The 21,625-nt window shown below is 49.4% G+C and overlaps 1 protein-coding gene across 4 annotated transcripts in view; it reads left to right on the top strand.

The window, feature by feature from the left end:
• Positions 1–21,625, top strand: part of Myh10 (myosin heavy chain 10) — a 139,167-nt gene that overhangs the window by 102,294 nt on the left and 15,248 nt on the right. For all 4 annotated transcript variants that reach the window (XM_075992102.1, XM_075992101.1, XM_075992099.1 and 1 more), the window contains 18 exons: positions 838–1,031; positions 1,121–1,242; positions 2,530–2,599; positions 2,845–3,005; positions 3,312–3,420; positions 3,510–3,641; positions 5,092–5,298; positions 6,905–7,042; positions 7,438–7,561; positions 9,251–9,422; positions 10,613–10,825; positions 13,767–13,911; positions 14,771–14,977; positions 17,186–17,290; positions 18,101–18,253; positions 18,622–18,870; positions 19,369–19,581; positions 21,247–21,459. In XM_075992102.1, coding sequence (XP_075848217.1) covers positions 838–1,031; positions 1,121–1,242; positions 2,530–2,599; positions 2,845–3,005; positions 3,312–3,420; positions 3,510–3,641; positions 5,092–5,298; positions 6,905–7,042; positions 7,438–7,561; positions 9,251–9,422; positions 10,613–10,825; positions 13,767–13,911; positions 14,771–14,977; positions 17,186–17,290; positions 18,101–18,253; positions 18,622–18,870; positions 19,369–19,581; positions 21,247–21,459 — 2,927 coding nt within the window. The remainder of the gene's footprint in view (positions 1–837; positions 1,032–1,120; positions 1,243–2,529; positions 2,600–2,844; positions 3,006–3,311; positions 3,421–3,509; positions 3,642–5,091; positions 5,299–6,904; positions 7,043–7,437; positions 7,562–9,250; positions 9,423–10,612; positions 10,826–13,766; positions 13,912–14,770; positions 14,978–17,185; positions 17,291–18,100; positions 18,254–18,621; positions 18,871–19,368; positions 19,582–21,246; positions 21,460–21,625) is intronic.

Here is a 21,625-nt window from a genome sequence, read left to right as displayed (position 1 = left end):
GCCCCTACCTACGGCCCGGTCCCCACACAGATGAGGTGGCTCTCAGAGTTGAGGAGGGCATGAACGATGACAGGTCAATTCCTATTCTAGTTTCTCAAAATGTTTGAAGAAAGCACATGGCCCCTTAGGCAGTAGGGGCTGGTACTCTTTCAGTCTCAGCGTTAGAAGAGCCTGTTGTGTTGACCTGTGAAAACCCCATCTGCTTTAACCATCTGGGCAAGTCTGAAGAGGCTCAGCCAGTGGTTCTCAGAAGAGTCCTTCCCGGTGTGTGGTCTTGTATTTACTTGCACTTTGAGGAGACAGCTGAGGTTCACACATTGCTCGGAATCGAAGTGAGCTGTTCTTCCTGCATTTGCTCCTCAGGTTCAGATGGTTTTCTTACTGGGCATGTGCTGGCTCAGGAGAACTCCGGGCCCTAAACCCTGAGCGTAGCCACTGAGTGGATCTGTCCAGTCAACTTTCCTTTATGAGTATTTGCTGAGCCATTTCTTCTCGGGAGACTTCTCCCAGCATCAGTCTGTGTATCAATAATGCCAGCCAGAGATCCTTCCATTTGCCAGGTAATGGCAGATCTCGCAGGCAGACCTTAGCCTAGCGCAGTGGAAGGCACCTGCCCCCATGGTGCTAGGCGCAACTTGTGGAGGTACTGCAAAGTCCTGCCGTATCAGTGTGTGGCTGTTAGCTCCTCGGCTTGTGCAGTGTCTGAATGTGCTGCCTGCCTTTCCTAGACGGCACCTCTCACCATCTGTTCACAAAGCTTGTGCTGCTGAACTATCACTGTCTCTCCATCCCCCCCTGCCTCACCTGGGTCACAGCTGTCTCCTCTCCTCTCCCCAGTGGACCGCATTGTAGGTCTGGATCAAGTCACTGGTATGACTGAGACAGCTTTTGGCTCTGCATATAAAACCAAGAAAGGCATGTTCCGTACTGTTGGGCAGCTCTACAAGGAGTCTCTCACCAAATTGATGGCAACTCTCCGAAACACCAACCCCAACTTCGTTCGCTGCATCATTCCGAATCATGAGAAGCGGGTATGTGAGGCAGAATGCATGCTCATGTTCTGAGCTGGCCGGGACCAGGCCACTGAGATTAAACTGGGAACTGTTGTTTGCTCACATAGGCTGGAAAACTGGATCCACATCTCGTGCTAGATCAACTTCGCTGCAATGGTGTCCTGGAAGGGATCAGGATCTGCCGCCAGGGCTTCCCCAACCGGATAGTTTTCCAGGAATTCAGACAGAGGTATCGCTAACTTTTCCCTGTTGTGTCTGTGTCCAAGCTTACCTTAGCATGAATGAAAATGCTGATAAGAGGAGGGAGGCTTTCCTATGTATGGTCCTGCAAAGGGAAGACCCTGATTGACTGCTTCTGAGCGCTGAGACGTTCTCCATCTTCAAAGCCTGGAAGTTAACTAGGGGGTGAACAACAGCTGGAAATTTAACATTCGTTCAGACACATCTACTTGAAATTTTAATATGTATTTTAATATAACAGGTATTTTAAAGATATATGAGTAGTTGTGTTAAAATACAAATAAAATAAATAGAAGTTTAAGATACTCCAGAAAGATTTATGAAAATATTTTGGGGTGGTTCCATCTTTGTTCAGTAAATGAATCTATGCATAATAAATTTTTCCAGTGTATGTGTGTGTGCACACAATGACACACCTCTAGAATAACAGAAAAGTGAATAGATGAGAGATTAAGATAAAAGCTAAAGGGAAGAAACTGATTGGTGTGCAGTAGCAACTGACAGACATGGTGGGAAATGCTTTGGGAAGTGATTTTCTAAAGTTGTTAACTTAGTTGCTCTTTTTTTTTTCCTTTTTCTCCTGGAAATTAGATTTCAAAATATGCCTATTGTTGATCCATAAAATAATTAGGGGCTTCCAGGTCAAAGAAGGGTCCCTGTGACCTTAGTGTTGTCATCCATCCGGGCCCCCTCGTACCTTCCTGGGAGCTGCTGCAGTTGTAGGCGTCATCAGGAGATGCTGTCAGCAGCCACTGCCTGGTAGTCTGGTCTTACTGCCAGGAAAAGAAGACCTAAGTGGCGTCTGAGATAACCCAGTTACAATGGCTGACTTTCTGCTGCAGGGTTTTCTAGCTGAGGCATGGCTATTCACAAAGAGTTTTAAACACAGAACTCAGTGACCATGAGTACATGCACACCAGTGCCCTGCTGGATATCACCCTGTTATCTTCCAGGGTTCTGCACAGAAGCTTGTGGCATTGCTCTTGTGGCCTTTTTATAATCTGATAACAAGCTGACTGGCTTGTCCAAAGTCTTGTACAAAGACTCAGATTTTTTCATCTTAAATATTTGGATGTTTTGTGGGAAATGAAGAAAAACATAAGGTTTTCAATACCAGCTTTGATTCTTCTCTGCCAGACCCCTAAGGCTACGCTTCAATCTGAGAGAATTAACCTTGTCTTTACTCCACTTCTGAGTAGGAACTGGACCTGCCCATCTCTAGCTCTGCTCTAAGTCTCTGTGCTGCCGGTCATTGCTCTGTCTTTTCTTTCTCCAGATATGAGATCCTAACTCCCAACGCTATTCCTAAAGGATTCATGGATGGCAAACAGGCCTGTGAGCGGATGGTAAGATTTCTTTTTGTTATTGTTTTGGCGTCTTTGAGACAGGGTCTCTATCGTATAGCTCTGTCTGGAACTGAGAGAGAGATCGGCCTGCCTCTGCCTTCCAAGTGGCAGGATTAAAGGCGTGTACCACTGCACCTGGATTCTTTATTGTGGTGGTGGTGGTGGTGGTGGTGATGATGATGATGATGATGATGATGATGATGATGATGATGATAGCAAAAATAAGCAGGATCCTTCTCTCTTAGATCCGGGCTTTAGAACTGGACCCAAACCTGTATAGAATTGGACAGAGCAAGATATTTTTCCGAGCTGGAGTTTTGGCGCACTTAGAAGAAGAAAGGGATTTAAAAATTACCGATATCATTATCTTTTTCCAAGCTGTGTGCAGAGGCTACCTAGCCAGAAAGTAAGTAAACTCGTGAATCCAGCACCTCTGAAGCACATTTTTGGGCTGGGTATTGCATTTGTTCCCATAATGCAAGAGGGCATGAGACTGACAGGCTCTACCCTTGTGGAAGGTGCATTCCCACAGGAGCAGCATCTGGGTGAACAGATGTACATTCTAAACAACACACAGAACCAACAAGAGAAACAAAAGGGTTGGGGTCTGCTTCAGCTGAGGTCCTGGGAAAGCCGTCCCTGAGGGTTGTCTGCCTTAAGACGGCCTTCCCATGAACACCTATGAAGCTGTGTTTTCCTTCCTGTTCTTCAGGGCCTTTGCCAAGAAACAGCAACAGCTAAGTGCCTTAAAGGTCTTGCAGCGGAACTGTGCGGCATACCTGAAGCTGCGGCACTGGCAGTGGTGGCGCGTCTTCACCAAGGTGGGCTGGGCTGAGGTCTTCCTCGTAGCAAACTGAGGCCAGCAGGAATGCGGCAGGGCTATAGTGATGAACTGTTCAACTCGTCACAGGTGAAGCCTCTCCTCCAAGTGACCCGCCAGGAGGAAGAACTCCAGGCCAAAGATGAGGAGCTGTTGAAGGTGAAAGAGAAGCAGACGAAGGTGGAAGGGGAGCTGGAGGAGATGGAGAGGAAGCACCAGCAGGTGTGTGCACCTCCTCTGCAGTCGGCCCTGACTCAGCAGCCCTCAGGATAATTATAAGTAGCCACGCCCACTGCGTCGTTGTACTAGGGGGTTTCACTCATTTTCAAAGTGTACGTGTTTTCACAAGAGCTCCGCTGGCTCTTGTGGTTCAGATTTATATAGGTTAAAATTCACTGCACCTGGCCTTTCTCATTCTTTGAACACACAGTGGATTGTGCTGGCTGTGAAGCTTGTGTCTAACCCTGTGTGAGATGGGGCTCCCCATGTGCCTCCTCGTGTCTGCCTGTGAGGGAAGGAAAAAGCGGAGGGCAGCACAGCTGAGCCAGGACCCCACTTGCACTGCTTCAGTGCCCGGGACCTGAGGCAGCGCCCCTCTGCGTGCACGTGCAAAGGCTGAGGAGCATTTATGACTGACAATAGTATCAGTGTGGAAAGCCAAGAATATTCACTTGGCAGGCATTGGTAGTTCCCAAGAATTTTATTGTTTTTAGTATTTTGTTTTGATTTGTTTTCAGTAGAGTCTCACATTGTAGCCCAGGCTGGCCTCATAATCATGGCAACCTCTTGCTTCAGCACTCCAAGTGCTGGGATTACAGGCATGAGCCACTGCACCTGGAACCTTTATAACACTTTAATAGTCCCCTCTCTGTTTATCTGTCCCTTCCTAACTAAATGGACAAGCTATAGTTCTTAAAGTGGTAAGAGCTTAGTATTGATTATTCAAGATAACTTAGGGCAACAGAAACAACCAAAAAATCTTTTCATGTAGTTTATTTTATACATACACACACAAGACGTACTTGAAAGTTCTGCCATATGTTGTGTTACAAGGAGAGAGGGCCTGCTTTTCGTCCTGGCCAGATGGCTATCTTACACCCGAAATAACCACACAGAAATTGTATTAATTAAATTACTGCCTGGCCCATTAGCTCTAGCCTCTTATTAGCTAACTCTCACATCTTGGTTAACCCATTTCTATTAAATCTGTATATCACCACATGACTGTGGCTTACCAGCAAGATTCTAACCTATGTCTGTCTCAGGCAGGAGATTCATGGCATCTGCCACATTGCCCTTCTTCTCAGCATTCAGTTCGGTCTACTCCACCTACCTAAGTTCTGCCCTATCAAAAGGCCAAGGCAGTTTCTTTATTAAACCAATGAAAGCAACACATAGACAGAAGGACCTCCTACACCAATGTTGTTTGTTTTGAGGCAGGGTCTCTCTGTGTCCCCTATTTTTAACTTGCTGTGTCTGAGCAGCGGACATTGACTGCTGGAATGGTGGTGAGTCTGGTTGATGTGTGCACCCTGGATGAGCTATGGCACTGGACTCTGGTCAGTCTGTGTGGTGTGTGCACCCTGGGCGAGCCATGTCGCTGGACCGTGGTGAGTCTGTGGTGTGTCCACCCTAGGCGAGTCATAGCATTGACCCTGTGTTGTGTTTTCAGCTGCTGGAAGAGAAGAACATCCTTGCAGAACAGCTTCAGGCTGAGACCGAGCTCTTTGCTGAAGCAGAAGAGATGAGAGCAAGACTCGCTGCCAAAAAGCAGGAGCTGGAGGAGATTCTCCATGACCTGGAGTCCAGGGTGGAGGAGGAGGAGGAGAGAAACCAGATCCTCCAGAATGAAAAGAAAAAGATGCAAGCGCACATTCAGGTGCCTGTACAGCCGAGCACTGTCTTTGGGGTCTGCTGAGCATGTGGACTCCTGTGTCTACTGAGAATAGGCCATGTGTTCCAGCCGTTTGTCTGAACCCCAGTTAACAAGTTGTTTTTTTTCTTTTTCAAACATGGGTTTATTTTAAGTAGGAATTCTATGATTCTGATTTGGCATCTTACAATATGGAGACTCAAAAGTCAGAAAGCTCCCAGGGTCTGGAGCACTCCTTAGAGCATGGTGGTTCTTCCTGTTGTCAGTCCAGTGCTTACACGGACGTCTCCTAGAGATGTGCAGCGCTGGTGGAGAACAGTTAGCCCTGCCCTGGTGCCTTGAAGTAGAAGCTGTAGTCACAGAGCACAGCTTCACACATGGTGAATACCCAGACAGATGGCAGACACTGGGCATTCTGTCTGTGCCCTAGCACACACACATCTCCCTTTTTCCTGCTGCCACCACTGCTTCACAAGCCAGCAGCAGACTCTTGCAGGAACATTTGCCACCTTGTGCGTGTGTGGTCCAGGAATACAGTTAATAAAACCCAGGCAGTAGGGAGCCAGGGGCTGATGGCCGGGAGAGGAGAGAAGGTAGAGCAACCTAGAGATGAGGGGAGGGTTTCCAGGCCTATTAGTCACAGTCTGTGAGATTCATAATAGATTTTGATACAAGCAACTGGATTTATTAAAGAGCCTCCATTATTTTCTTCAGATCTGCAGCCTGAAGGCTTTGCAGATGCAGTAGCATGCTTGGGATTTGCTTTAGAATAAGCCAAAAAAGGAAGGTGGGGGTCCCCATGAAGCTGGGTCCTGAGTTGACTCCTGGAACACTTCAGTGGCAAGGAGGCCCGTAGTGCTGCGCTCTGCCCCTGGAGATGCACTTGGACCTTTTCCAAGAGAAGTCATCGCTACACCTCACAGCATTTATTCTGAACTTGACCATAAGTTAAAACCTTTAAGCAAAGTTATTCTTGGGTTGACATGTACAACCATGTCCACTAACACATGTTTATTATCATATCCAGTAATGTAGGATGTGAGGAAAGATAAGCATGTTAGAGAAAAGATGGGTACGCGCTTGGGATTCACTCAGTCCGGCAGTGTTTGCCGTGCCGTTAGCCATTTATAGTTCTCACGTTACTGTAATTGTACAGTGTGGAGTTTAATTACTGTGTGTTATGCCATCTCACAGGTACCAAAGCTTAATTGCTAACGCTTTTTCCATAATTTTCCTGGTATTAGAAGCAGCACTGTATGTGTTTGGCTTGGTGTTGCTGACCTGCAACTCCTTTGCCTCAGCCTCCTGAGTGCTGGAGTTACAGCCACTGCTGCTCCCCACAGCTCATAGTCTTTTTTTTTTTTTCAAATACAAATCACCGTGACAGTTTCCTACAGTTATATTTGAAAGCATCTTGCAGAGCCTGCCATGTGGGCTTCTTACGGATTGACCCAGTTTGTACTTTTGCTTGCGAGGGCGCTAATATCTGCCTCATACTTCCAAATCCCACTGAACATAGAACACAAGCGTGTTGTCTCTCCTGTGAGCTCCTGCCGTGTGGCTAAACCTGACAGAGGAACTGGGGAGATTGATGTAGGCTTTTCTTCACCAGGACCTAGAAGAACAACTGGATGAGGAGGAGGGGGCCCGGCAGAAGCTACAGCTGGAGAAGGTGACGGCAGAGGCTAAAATCAAGAAGATGGAAGAGGAGGTTCTGCTTCTTGAAGACCAGAATTCCAAATTCATCAAAGTAAGAGCATTTCCGTGAGTGCTGCTGCTGAAATCCAGGGGAGAGCTTGGCACACTCCCTGAATGTGGCTTCAGGCAGACAAGGAGAGGGCGAGAAAATTCTGGAGAATTGTAGCTGCATTTACTTTCTCTGTAAGGCTTCCTGTCTGAAGCTCTGAAGACACACCATTTAGCCAAAAGTCCTTGCAGCCTTTTCCAATCTGTCCTGTCTATGCCACTTGTAGTTCACCTGGTATTCAGGCTCTGAGCACAAGGCAGGCACCGGGCAGCTGCCCTGTGAGGATACAGCCCCTGGAGCAGCAGGGCCCAGTTACCCACTTTTTCTCACATCAGTAATCCCAAACTCAGGGTGTAATTTTGCATGTCTTTTCTGAAATAGATTGTTTTTCTACTTAGGAAAAGAAACTCATGGAAGATCGCATTGCTGAGTGTTCCTCTCAGCTGGCTGAGGAGGAAGAAAAGGCAAAAAACTTGGCTAAAGTCAGAAACAAGCAAGAAGTGATGATCTCGGACTTAGAAGGTTGGTGCAGGCAGAGACGCTCAGGACAGGGACTCGGGAGTCCTAGGGTTGTCCTTGGGTCAGGAGTGGTTGGAAGCGGGCAAGGTGACTGCTTGTGTTGAGAACTTCATTGTTAACGTAGATCTTACAGGGAATGTCGCGTAGGGTCAGATGGAAGAGAATCAGGATGGGTTTCCTTTATTTAAACTTGACTTTGATGACTTGCTCAGGATGGAAATTCATTCTGTAGGCCACTGATGTTCTGGGCATTTGTCTAATAAGCACTGCTTGGAAATGCCCGGGTGATACCTCACAGAGAGTAACTGTCAGCAGCTCTGGAGGAAGTGATGTCAGGATCAAGATGGCTGCAGACGCAGAGGAGGGCATATAAGTCCTGTCCTTGGTCCAGCAGCAGTGTGTGCTTCTGCTCAGGCCTTCAGTGGTGAACCCTCTAGTTTGCTTGCTCTTCTTTATCGAGACAGGGTTTCTCTGTGTAACAGCCTAGGTGTCCTGGAACTCACTCTGTAGACCAGGCTAGCCTTGAACTCAGAGGTTCGCCTGCCTCTGTTTCCCGAGTGCTGTGATTAAAGGTGTCCACCACCGCCCAGCCTCCCACTCACTTTCTTAATGCATACTTTTACAACAGGGGAAAAAATAGGGTTATTTTTTTTTTAAAAGAAAACTTCGGGGTTGGGGAAGGTTTTTGTTTTTGTGTTGTTTATTGACCAAGGTTTCTGTCATGCCCAATCCCACAGCCATTCAGTCACAAAGAAACACAGAGAGACTTACATTAATTATAAACTAGTTGACCTAGTAGCTCAGGCTTTTCTTATTAACTAATTCTTACATCTTAAATTAGCCCATTATTCTTGTCTATGTTAGCCACGTGGCTTGGTACCTTTTATCAGCGAGGCATTCAGTCTTGCTTACTCTGTGTCTGGCTTCCTCTATGTCAACTGCAAACTGAGTTTTCCTCTTCCCAGAATTCTCCTGTTCTCATTACCACCCCGCCTCTACTTCCTGCCTAGCTACTGACCAATCAGCATTTTATTAAATACAAGTGACAGGGTACAGACCATTGTCACACAGCAGTTGTTTTGTGTTTGGTTTGGCTTTGGTGGTGGCGGTGGTTCGGGTTGGTTGGTATAGATAGAAGATAGAATGTCAGGATAAACTTATTTTGTATTCTTTACTCCCCTTTGGGCCCTCTGCTAAAGAGGTGCCCATGAGGCAAATGTCTCCATCAGTCACCCTGTGGCATGTTCGTGGCAGAGAGCTCCTGCAGGACTCACAGGTCACACTCAGAGGGGAGCAATCCATGGAAGCAGAATTGGTCCCCAACCTTTATTAAGGGACTGTAGCAGAGAGGCTGGGGAGATGCCTGGCCTCTGACCACTCCTATCTCACCAGTGTTTCTTAGGGATAGAAGATAGGGCTAGGCACTGACTGGTATTGCCTCCCTGTCAGCTCACTCTCCAGATCTCCTCAGCTCTTAACTGTGTGAACTTCCATCCCCAAAGGGAAGCATGGTTAGACACGACCCAATTTATCTTTAAACTTCTATCCACACACTCATTGATCTCTCCCCAGCCAATCGTGGGAGGTCTCAGATGACCAAGCACTTGACTTGGGTTATCAAGGCAGTGACCACATCCACTCCCTGTGTGTGCTCTGCAGTGTGCTGAAGGGCTGCTCTGTCTTGCCTTGCAGAACGCTTGAAGAAGGAGGAGAAAACTCGACAGGAACTGGAAAAGGCCAAGCGGAAACTGGACGGTGAAACAACCGACCTGCAGGACCAGATCGCTGAGCTCCAGGCTCAGGTCGATGAGCTCAAAATCCAGCTGACCAAGAAGGAGGAGGAGCTTCAGGGCGCGCTGGCCAGGTCTGCAGTGCCAGCACACTCTGGGGGACAGCTGGATGGGCAGGCCCACATTCCTGCATCTCAGGCCATGTCTGGGAGCATCAGAGAGCCCCAGGGAACAGGATGCGGTTTCTTTAAAGTCACTTATGACACATGTTCATGAAAAACCCAGCGGTACACAGTTTATATCACGGCAGTAAGGTCTCTTAAACCACTGTCAATATTTAGACTTACAGATGATTGTCACATCTCATATTCCTGGGAGGGTCACACAGAGAGCCAGCTCTTTTACCACACCAGATGGTTTTTTCTGTGAGTTACAAATTAGTCTCCGTGTGTTTTGGAACATTGGAGGAAATAACATTTCAGAAATATTTCCTCTCTTAGTCCATGATCTGATATTTAGTCCAAAGCCATTCAGAATATTGAAAACATTTCAAATGTTTATTTATATCCAATATCTCATTTTTAAAGAGTTAACTAGTTGGCTACATGGTCTTGGAGCTTAATTTAATTTATAGCATGTTTTAACTCAGAATAACTTGTAATGGGGCTGGAGATGTAACTCGGCTGGTAAAGTACTTGCCTACCGTGCCCAGAGCCCCAGCCTGACCCCAGCACTGCAGAAGACTAATTCTAAAAGTGCATGCCTGGAGGTAGAGGCAGGGGGATCAAAAGGTAACAGTCATCCTGGGTTCAATGAGACCATGTCTCAAATTTGGAAAAAAAAAAAAAAAGAAAAGAAAAAGAGAAAGAAGAACATCTTATTAAAAATGTTGCTAGCCTTCTCACTGTGAGTCCAGCCAGATAGTTTCCGTCTTGGAAGCTGGCCTTCTCACTTGGGCAACTCTAGAATTAAGTACTGTTCCCCATCAGAAACCCCTGCCAACACTGAAACCATGCGTGAGTACAAAGATGTGCCAAAGAAAGGGGAAACTGAAGGTGTGAAGGTTGCAGGCCTTGACCATAGGTTTGCTCCAGCTGGGACAGCCCTGCTCCCGCCGTGTTCTGACCGAAACATTTCACCTCAGAGGACCTCTTAAAGTAGAGGAACACACCTCTCACTTTGACGCCCACTGTTAGTTTGGAAATACCTGGGAACCATTGCACCCAGCAGGCCCCCCAGGGGGACGGGGGAGGGGAGGTGTGGTCAGAGAGAAGACCTGGCCCAGCCAGCACCACCTAGTGCTTTGTGCCTGGATCTTTGACAGAGGCGACGATGAGACGCTGCATAAGAACAACGCACTTAAAGTTGTCCGGGAGCTGCAGGCCCAGATCGCTGAGCTCCAGGAAGACTTTGAGTCTGAGAAGGCGTCACGCAACAAGGCTGAGAAGCAAAAGCGGGACTTGAGTGAGGAGCTGGAAGCCCTGAAGACAGAGCTAGAGGACACTCTGGACACCACCGCAGCTCAGCAGGAGCTACGGTGAGTGTGAGGGGCTGCCGTGCTGGGTTTTCCTTCAGGATGTCGTTCCAATAGCCTGCTTCCCCTCGGAAGGATAACGGGGAGTCTGGTGATGATGTAGCTGTGGTTGTGACCACACCGCAGGTTGAGAGATGTGGTCAGAAGGGTGGGGCACCCATACTCAGAAGGGTCGCAAAGAGATTTATAGAGGACAAGGATGGATCCAGAGGGAAAGATGGATGGAGTGGCCTGGCCCCTGCAGGCACTACAGTTGCCACTACAGTGGAAGTCGAGCAGGTGAGGAGCGGGTACAGATAGGTGAAAAGCCTGGAGAGGCAGCTCAGAGGAGGGTGCTTGCTTGGCAAGTGCAGCCCTCAAGCATGGGTGTGGACTAGGCAGTGTCTCCTCCCCAAGGAGCCAGGCAGGGGCTGTACCCACATGCATAGGTAGACACAGTATGAGAAGGTTCACAGGTAGGAACCTATAGCTGTCAGCCCATAGCAAGTCACAGCTCAGATTAGGCAGGGCCACTGGCACATAGATGTCATCTATGAGGCCATTGGGACACGTTCCATGTTGCTGTCTTGGCTCTTACTTGCTCCTTCCAGGTACCTTGAATCCAGGCAGAAGGGAACTTACACCTACTAGGCTAGTGGTTCAGATTGTTATGCAAGTGTACACGCACATACACACCTGCCAATGGCCCGGGATGTGGGTGATGGAACAGCTACCATTGCCCTGGTGGGAGGCTGCAGTGTTGGATAAAGTGAATATGGAGGGGTCATTTGAGTAGGGGTTTTTTTGGGGGGAGGGAGGCAGAAGATTGTGTGTGTTGGTTTTCTTTTTTTGAGATAGGGTTTCTCTGCCCTGGAACTTGCTCTATAAACCAGGCTAGCCTCGAACTCACAGAGATCTGCCTATCTCTAACTCCAGAATACTGCCACCACCACCTGGCTAGGAGGAAGTGTTTTTGAATACAGGAGTCAGGAGGAGCACCCAGAAGGAAGCTGTGTTCTCCCCTTCCCAGGAGGGTCAGGGTGTGACATCTAGATCTACTCATTGACCAGGAGCCAGGCCCTGGGGAGAATGACAGACAGCAGGTTGGCTGAGGAGAACTGTGAGACCGAGATCAGAGCAGGGTTTCAGGAGCAGTTGGTAAAGACACCAGTGGCCAGCCCAGCGCATCGCCCAAGATTTGGGCTGTGAACGTGCATTAGCATTTTAAGTTCTGGCCTGTTTTTCCAAGGTTCTGCTTTATAAAAGTCTAACTGAAATTGTAGACGTATCCACTCTCCAAAGGCCTTTTTTATTTTTATCTTTTAATGATGGTTGAGGTCTATGCCCATGTGTGCAGATGTACAAATGCCTGATCAGCCAAAAACTCAGATCCCCTAGAACTGAACTTACAGGCAGTTGTGAGCCACATGGTGGAGGCACTGGGAACGGGACTCAGGACATCTGCAAGAGCCTTGTACACTCTTAACCACCAAGTCAGGCTTCTGGCCCCTTAGATGATCAGTTCTCCCATTCATCTCTTGAAAAGATAAAACTAGAGTCTGGAGAGATGGCTCAGAGGTTAAGAGCACTGCCTGCTCTTCCAGAGGTCCTGAGTTCAGTTCCCAGCAAACCACATGGCAGCTCACAACCATCTATAGGATCTGGTGCCCTCTTCTGGCATGCAGGTGTACGCGCAGGCAGAACACTATATACGTAATAACTAAATAAATCTTTAAAATAAGAAAGAAAAGATAAAACTATACTGCGTATGGTTCACACCTTCAATTTCAAGTACCTGGGTGACTGAGACAGGAGGGGTGCCACAAGTCTGAAGTAGAGCTACCCTGGGCTGCCCTGAAACGATGTGTGCACATTTACCAAAACCAGCGTGTGCTCAGTGGTGGCATACAGGGAGTGGGGTTGTTGAATCTGGGGAGAGATGAGAGCTAAAGAGTTCACACCAGGATCAAACTGAAAAGGTGATGAACTGGTAGCCAGGTTTGCTGGAAGTCTGATTGCAGGACGCTGGCCACTGGATATGTTGAAGTGATCTCTGCACTGGCAGAGAGCAGGCCAAGTCTCTGAGCCAATGAGACTGATGACTGAACTGAGTTTGATGACTCTTGTGTTTAGATGACATTTCATGGCAATGACCTCTGCCCTCTCTGGTGAGAACAAGGAGGGAGCACGTCAATGGGAGGCAGGCGACATGAGCTATGTGTCCAAAAGCAAACAGCAAGTCTTCAGAGGTGCCCTTGAGGGCAACTGTGGGGCTCATGGCAATCATGACAGCTAGTGTAGGTCTTAGCAAGAGTGGGGTCCACAGAGAGGTGGGTAGTCCAGGGACCTCCCATGTGACACAGAGCTGTCTTGCGACTCCAGGTTCTAAGCCATGTACTTAGACATGATACTCAGGTTGACAGATTTAAACATTAAACGTGTAAGCCAGCGCTTGGGGCGTGAGCATGGGAGCGCTGGCCTCACTACTCTTGTCATGCAGCAGCGTGGACAAGGGAGAGATGCCCCCTTACCCTACCCTGGCAGGCAGGAGAGCTGGCCCTGCCCCTCGCCAGCTGCAGCTGAAGGGCAGGCATTAGTTCCCTGCAGCCGCTTCACTAAGTTGACAAGAAGGAGACTTGCCTTTTGATGTGGTGGAGGGTTCCAGTTCAACTTCAGACCTTAGCCGCTGCAGAGGTCTGACGTACATGTGAAGCCAGATACACAAAAGGACTTGACAGCCCTTATGGCCATCACAGTGGATAATGGTTCTAAGTGAGCAGCAGGACAGCAGGTTCACTTGTCTAGAAGGATTTCTGATGCCACAGTAGTGAGCATGCCCTCTTACTGGAAGCAGCCTGTCTGGTATCTGTCAAAGGACGTGCGTACATTTACACTAAGCATAAACAGCAAGTAGTTTTAATTTAACCGGTTAGCCATTTCTGATCTTCACGTAATGTATCCCTAGCACGAAACGTGAGCAGGAAGTAGCAGAGCTGAAAAAGGCACTCGAAGACGAAACTAAGAACCACGAAGCTCAAATCCAGGACATGAGACAGAGGCATGCCACGGCGCTGGAGGAGCTTTCTGAGCAACTGGAACAGGCTAAAAGGGTGAGTCCCAGTGAACCTCTCTCTTTCAGAGACACACACATCTGCCTGAGACCCATTCGGCCATTCCGTCTAGCCATCCCAGCGAACTCCCAGCCCTTGCAGCACACTCTGGAGGCCAGTAGCCCTGCTCCAGTGCCAGCCTGCGCTGTTCTCACCCCACCCATGTGCTCCCTCTGCCTCTCAGTCTCCAGGATGGGCGGCCGTCCTCATCCTCCCCCACAGGCTTCCTTGACTTCCTGTCACTTTACCTCCGTTCCTCTCTCTTTCCTGCTTAGTTACAGGCCGCCATTCACCGTGCAGGGGCATGGTGTTCGCGGTGAAGTGAGGGCCAGTCTCTGCTGAGAGTCTTGGCTTCAGCACTGTAGGGTGACCTGTCATTGTCGCTTAAAAAATAAGGAAATTGAGGCTCAGCAGCATAAACTAGGGTACCCAGCTAGTGAGTGGGAAGGCAACTTAAAGCCATGTCCTGTGGCCACAGAGCCCTGGGTAGTGTCATCTCTAACCTCAGCTGTGCTCAGAGAGACCCAGTCTGCTCCAAACTCAGGCTCGTTAGAACATTTGGAAAAATGTCTTAACTGACAACTTGTTACTCAGTGCACAGAGTTTATTCCTTCTGCCAGAAATGGACAAGAAGACAGTACAGTGAGCACCTCGCAGTCCATAGTTAGTGCCCCAACAACACGCAAGGTTTCCCCATCCAGAATCCTGGCCGCTCAGGACAGTGGGTGTTGGCGTGCATTCTTCCTGCACATGTGACTGCGGCTCACTGTGTACCTCGCAGGAGTCTGCAGACACGGAAGCAGTGATTGTTTGGGGGCGTTGTAAGACAGATGCTAAAGAATTCTCCCCCTCCCCCCAGTTCAAAGCCAATTTGGAGAAGAACAAGCAGGGCCTGGAGACAGACAACAAGGAGCTGGCGTGTGAGGTGAAGGTGCTGCAGCAGGTCAAGGCTGAGTCCGAGCACAAGAGGAAGAAGCTGGACGCCCAGGTCCAGGAGCTCCATGCCAAGGTGTCAGAAGGTGACAGGCTCAGGGTGGAGCTGGCCGAGAAAGCAAACAAGCTACAGGTAAGCTGGAGTCTAGCATGTTCTGTTAGGTACCTGGAAGGCGCCATCACAGGTAACTATGGCAACTATGGCAGTGAGTGTCTGTTTGATGGAGATAATCATCCTTGCTTTAAGGAAGACATGTTTAGCCCTGCCTCGTGCTGCTGTCCGCTGTGGCTATAGGCGAGTGCTTTTCGGCACGTCTGTCTTCTCTGCTAGTCTAGTAAAGCTTTACGCCCAAATGTTTAAAGTATAAATTGGTACAGCTTCTTTTTCCCAGTTAGATAGCTGTGTATTGTAAGCCATAAAACAAAATACTCTTGGGACCCCCCAAATTGGTGTCTTTCTCATTTATCCTAGAGAAATAAAGGTCCACCCAGGTTCAGCTTTAAAGCTGTTTGCTGTAGAGGTGCATGTAAAGGATTGGAGCTACCGTCGGAGTCTAGTAAGGGGCATCAGCACAGCCAGTAAAGCAGCATACAGCTGAGTCTTTGGTTGGAAAAGATGCTTGGAAGAATGCTTATGCTGCTGCTGCTCTGAACAAAATATGACGTCACAGAGGCTCAGGGTCTCCCAGTGGTTCAGTGGTTTGCTCCAGTGAGGGAACATGGGACAAGAAAGGAAGCCTGTGTTGCCAGCTGTGGCCTGGGGAACCTCCAGCCCAGGCCCACTGCAGCACTCAGTTCCTCCAGCAGGGTGGTGACAGGAATCCCATCAGATGCTCAACAAGTGAGGCAGGTCATTGGTGAAGTGGATCGTGTAGGCACTCCGCCTGCAGGGACAGCAGATGCTCCACACGGACACATTGTTGCTCAGATAGTCTAAGCATAGTGGACCATTCTTAGCTTTCAGGGAACTGTAGGACCCCACCTGAAATGCAAGTTTCTGCATCCTGGCCAGGGATGTCACAAGCAGGCCTTTGAAAGAGAACAGCCTCTGGCCTGCTGTGTGCAAAATAACTGTGTGTGCCTGTGTGTGGATTCACACAGCTCTCTGAAGGGATGTTAGGAACAGCACCTGAACTCTGCATGGCCCAGAGGCAAGGTGAGCAACATCAGTGTTTCCTGGCAGCATTAGGTTCCTGTGGACATAGGTGCCTCCCCCGTTTCCTCTTCACACCAGCTCCACGTGCTAGGCAAGAAAGCTGAAGGTCATGGAAGCTAAGGGCCTGCTCTCTGGCCCTTTCCAGAGCTCCAGTGGAAGGCAGAAGTTCCTTCTTAGCCCCAGAGCTCTTCCTCAGCACCGTGTCCCCAAGAGCAGTGAAAGGAGAGTGCTCTGAAGGAGGCTGTCCTGTTGGCTGGGCAGTGTGTCTGTCCTCCCGTGCTCCTCTGTGGCAGTACAGCAGGAGACAAATGAGGACACTCTTCTGAGCCCCTCCAATTCCTCCTGTATCCATGGCGCTCAAAACAATAAAATAAAAAGACATCTTAAACCACGGGGACTTTTTTTTCTCTTCTTAGAAAATATTTTTAAGCTGTTTTTTGTTTTTTAATGAGTGTTTTGTCCACACACGTATGTGCAACACTTGTGTGCCTTATGCCCACCAAGGCCAGAAGAGGGCACTGGCTCCCCTAGGACTGGAGTTATAGACCATTGGGAGCCACCATGTGGGTACTGGGAACTGAACCCAGATCTTCTGGGAGGCATCTCTCCTGCCCCTTTTGGAGACATCTTTCATTGAGGATAGGGGGGAACACCTCCTGAAGTCTGACCATCAACAACTCTATTTTCATTCTGAATATATGCCTTAGCTCTAAGAGCTGAAGGAATTTTTGGCTGATTACTAGTGTGCTTATTTCCTTTGGAGTCCCTTGAATAAAATTTCAAGTTCTGTAAGAATGTAAATTAGATGTGCCTAATGTCGATTAACACAGAAGAACATGCCTGCTGACCCGAAGAGGTGCTTCACACAGCAGCAGCGGTGACTTCCAGCAGATGTAGCTTCGTTATTTGTCTGTTTGTGGTGAAAGTAAACACAGACAGGGGCATGGCATTGAAGCACCCCTGCCCGTTCAGAGGGAGGCCGCAGTGAGGTGGCTGTGGAGCAGGTTTTAGCACGACTCCAGGTGGTAAGCATTCCTTGAGTGTGCGAGTTAAAGTTCTCGTATATGAGCGCACACACACACATACACACAGAAGCAACACACATGTGCACATGCATGCACTGTGTTCTCTAGGACATTTTTTATTCTCACTGTGGAAGCAAATTTCATCCTTACCTCCTTGCAGAATGAGCTGGATAATGTCTCGACCCTTCTGGAAGAAGCCGAGAAGAAAGGTATTAAATTTGCTAAGGATGCAGCTGGTCTTGAGTCTCAACTACAGGACACACAGGTATGCTGGGGGAGCAAGGGACAGAGTGGGTATATGTGCTGGATTTTGAAACATAGAACTTTTGGCCGATTGATAGGATGAGAATAAAATAAAGCTTTGAAGTTCTGTCAGAATGTTCCCTGTGTGCCCAGAATGTGGCTCATTGCATTTCTGAGGTGGAGCAGCTGATGAGACAAACATGGTCAGGTGAGGGGCTCAGGATGGGCGTAAAAGTCTCGGGTAGAGAGCAGAAGAATTAAGCTGTTAGGGACAAGTTCAGCACCCAGTGCAGACCCTGTGGCAAGGCACAGCCTCGTCAGGGAGACCAGAGGAGGCAACAGCCCTATAATGCCACTAAGAATGCTCAAGTCTAAAAGCAGCAAAGGTGTGCTCGCATTTATTTACATTTGGGGGAAGCAGTCAAGCTCAAAATAGAAAGGAAAAATGATAGCGGGGTGGCCAGGACTGATCAGAAAGAGAAATGCCTGCCAAATGCTGGGGCTGGGGCGGGGGAAAACAAAAGAGGGGACCACAGCAGGGATGTGTGGAAGGCAGTGGTGTCACCTGGGCCTGGGCGAGAGCTGGCTCCGAGCGGGGTTTGTGTTATAGACGGTTACAAAATGGTCTTGCCTGTTCATTGGTGTCACTAGGCATTTCTTGTCCACAGAGGAACTTTCTTTTTATGACATAATTGTCAAGAGAGGTTTATTTTAGTTGTCATTTTTCTGGTGGGGCTTGAGCCAGGGTTGATGATGGGCTAACCTATGCTCACTCTTACACAGGAGCTCCAGGGTTGATGATGGGCTAACCTGTGCTCACTCTTACACACAGGAGCTCCTTCAGGAGGAGACTCGCCAGAAACTGAACCTAAGCAGTCGGATCCGGCAGCTGGAGGAGGAGAAGAGCAGCCTTCAGGAGCAGCAGGAGGAGGAAGAGGAGGCAAGGAAGAATCTGGAAAAGCAACTGCTGGCCCTGCAGTCCCAGGTGCGTGTCCCAGGAGCAGTGGTGGCCTAGATGTGTGCAGGGAGCCTCGGCTGGCAGGCCGTGTGGGATTCTGTCACTGCATCTGGGGCAGTTAATGAGGCTGCGCTAAACTAAGCTCGCTGATGTGTTTTTTCTTTGACCCAGCCAAATGCTGATGTCCTCTTCCTAACGCCGTAACGTTTAAAGACAGAATCGTCATTTCTGTGAGGTTTCTGTTCAACCGCCATCTTACAGCTGAGCCAAGGGCTCCTTCTCCAGCCTCCACTTCTCAGTGCTGGGTTATAATACTGAAATGAGGGGTTTTATTCTTGAAATACAAATTCAGATGAATTCTTATGCTGACTCTTTTTTCCTTACCCAAAACCTAGTTGGCTGACACCAAGAAGAAAGTGGACGATGACTTGGGGACAATTGAGAGTCTGGAAGAAGCCAAAAAGAAGTTGCTGAAGGATGTGGAGGCACTGAGCCAGCGGCTTGAGGAGAAGGTGCTAGCGTATGACAAGCTGGAGAAGACTAAGAACCGGCTGCAGCAGGAACTCGACGACCTGACGGTGGACCTGGACCACCAGCGCCAGATTGTCTCCAACTTGGAGAAGAAACAGAAGAAGTTCGATCAGGTGAAGGCTGCACCCGTGTCACAGGCTCCTGAGTCCCCACGTCCTGAGGAAGCTTTAGCTCTGGTTTTGGTCTAAGACAATCTTTTCCTATATAAAAGCAATACATACTGATACAGCATTGAGAAAACATAAAAAGGAAAGTATGAGAGGCCCATGGATCCTGCACCATGCATGAGAGAGAATAGCCCCCATGCAGAGTTCTTGGCATGAGCACCGTGTCAGGCTTGGGAATGTCTCCCCTGGGAACATGTGTCTATATGATACGCTGTAGACAGCAGCCAGGTGTCAACCTGAAATTCATTCTTGTTTCACATAAACCCATACTTTTGGCCTGTGCACTCTGTGCTTTGACTGTGGCCTATTACATGAGGACATTGTTGGTGTTCAGAAAGCTTTGCAAGTCCGTGTGGGGATGGTCAGCCTGTGGTGGTCTTAGGGTGAGCAAGCCTGCACCGTGAGTGAGGGGCGTTCTCACTGTGCCCATCTGTTCTCGCACAGCTGTTGGCCGAGGAAAAGAGCATCTCTGCTCGCTATGCAGAAGAGCGGGACCGGGCTGAAGCTGAGGCCAGAGAGAAAGAAACTAAAGCACTCTCCCTGGCGCGGGCCCTTGAAGAAGCCTTAGAGGCCAAGGAGGAAGTCGAGAGGCAAAATAAGCAGCTCCGAGCAGACATGGAAGACCTGATGAGCTCCAAAGACGATGTGGGGAAGAATGTAAGTTGTCCGTGGCTGCACGGAGGGAAGGACCTGGGGACACAGGCCCATAGCAAAGCCAACGTGAGCCTTGTCCTGTAGGCAGATAGGGGCCAATCTCTTTCTGTCATCTGGGTTAAGGCACATGGAATTCTTCTTCTTCTTTTTAAATCTATTTATTTTACGTATGAGTATATTGTCTACACATATGTCTCTGATGCCCTTGAGGGCAGAAGAGGGCATTGGATCCCTTGGGACTAGAATTACAGGTGTTGTGAGCTGCCGTGTGGGCTGGGAATTGAACCCAGGGGCTCTGGAAGAACAGTGTTCCTTACAGCTGAGACCATCTCTCCAGCCCCCAGATGTGAAATTCTTGCCGCAGCCCTTAGAAGTTTATCCTTGCCCTGCCCCGCCCTGCTCCAGTCCATCCTGGCAGAGGCATCTCTCAAGAAGGGGATCTCACATCTGCGTCCCCAGTGGTTATCAAACCCAAACACTGCAAGGTCCCCCAGGTCCGAGGTTTGTGGGAGCTAAAGCTCATGCCGCTCTCACCTGGCCTTCCCCGTGAGGCCTGAGTGCTTCCTGGAGGGTGTCGACAGCTGTCAGGTTTACAGTCTAGAAAGTTCTGTGTGTTCTCCCATGTGTGCCTTCCCCAGGAGTCCCCATGCTTGTTCTTGCCTCCCTCAGTACCAGAGTGGCAGCGTCACAGAGTGAGGTCCCAGCCTGGCTCTTCTCCCAGCTTCCATTCTTAATCTGGAAAGGGAGCCCCGTGCTCCATAGCCATCTTGATGTGCGCTTTGTAGTCTTGCCTGCTTTGTTGGCTTTGAAAAGTGGGAGGCCCACTGTAAAGAGCAGGTGTCATCTGCGCGGGGCGTGGGCCATCTGACCACGCAGTGGGTGATGGAAAACTGCCCTTGTCCTGCTGGGCCTTCTGCATAGAGCAGAAGAGGCTGGGTCAGGAAGAGGCTAGCCAGGGCAGACACACCCTATAAAAGTGGAGGGAAAATGCGGTAGTGGTTCTGTAGTCATTGTCTTTGCTATAACCAATTCTCACACGCTCTTGCGGGTTACCAAGTGCTATTCCCTAATTCTTCTCTGCTCGCCTCTGAAAGCTAACATGACCATGGCCCCCAAAGGCCATTAGGGCGCTGAGCACTTAGGTCAGCTTCAGGAGATTGGGCAGGGCAGCTGGGTCAGGAGGTGGAGCACTCAGTACAGTGCCAGAAAGACTCAGGTCTGTGGAGGACACTGTTGAGAGGAGAATCGGGCCTTGCTTCGACAAACCCCCTCCATCACAGGGTTGCTCATGAGCCTTCAGCGTGAGTGATCTCTTCTGAGGCTCTTATAGCCTCAACAGCAGGCAGGCGCCTCACCCGGCCCCCCAGTCGGCTGACCCGCGCTTTAACCTCACACAGCAGGCAGGCGCCCTGGCCCCCCAGTACGCCAACCCGCACCTTAGCCTCACACAGCAGGCAGACCCCCGGCACCCCAGTATGCCGACCTGCGCTTTAGCTTCACACAGCAGGCAGGTGCCCCAGCACCCAGTATGCCGACCCTTGCTTTAGCCTCAGAGCCCTGTCACTCTCATGGGACGTTCCAGTGTGAACACAGTGCAGTTTAAATCCCGTGTCTGAAGAGAAGAGCAGCCTCTGCGCAGCAGTGCGCACCAATGCTTCTGTGCCGTAGGTCCACGAGCTTGAAAAGTCCAAGCGGGCCCTGGAGCAACAGGTGGAGGAAATGAGGACCCAGCTGGAGGAACTGGAGGACGAGCTCCAGGCTACTGAGGATGCCAAACTGCGCCTAGAGGTCAACATGCAGGCCATGAAGGCCCAGTTTGAGAGGGACCTGCAGACCAGAGATGAGCAGAATGAGGAAAAGAAGCGGCTGCTGCTGAAACAGGTGGGTTGCGGGGGGCGTGGCCTTCAGAGCCCGCCTTGTGCTCTGATGCTGATGGCAGTCAGCCCTGTAGTTCACGCTGGGAAGCATTAGCTGGAGAAAGCGCTGGCTGTTGAAGGACATGACTGTCGCTGGTTTAGATCTTCTCTCTCCAGTGGCACTGCTGCTT

This window comes from Microtus pennsylvanicus, chromosome 11 (genome assembly GCF_037038515.1).
Source record: "Microtus pennsylvanicus isolate mMicPen1 chromosome 11, mMicPen1.hap1, whole genome shotgun sequence".
NCBI lineage: Eukaryota > Metazoa > Chordata > Mammalia > Rodentia > Cricetidae > Microtus > Microtus pennsylvanicus.
This window is presented reverse-complemented; position numbering and strand designations above follow the sequence as displayed.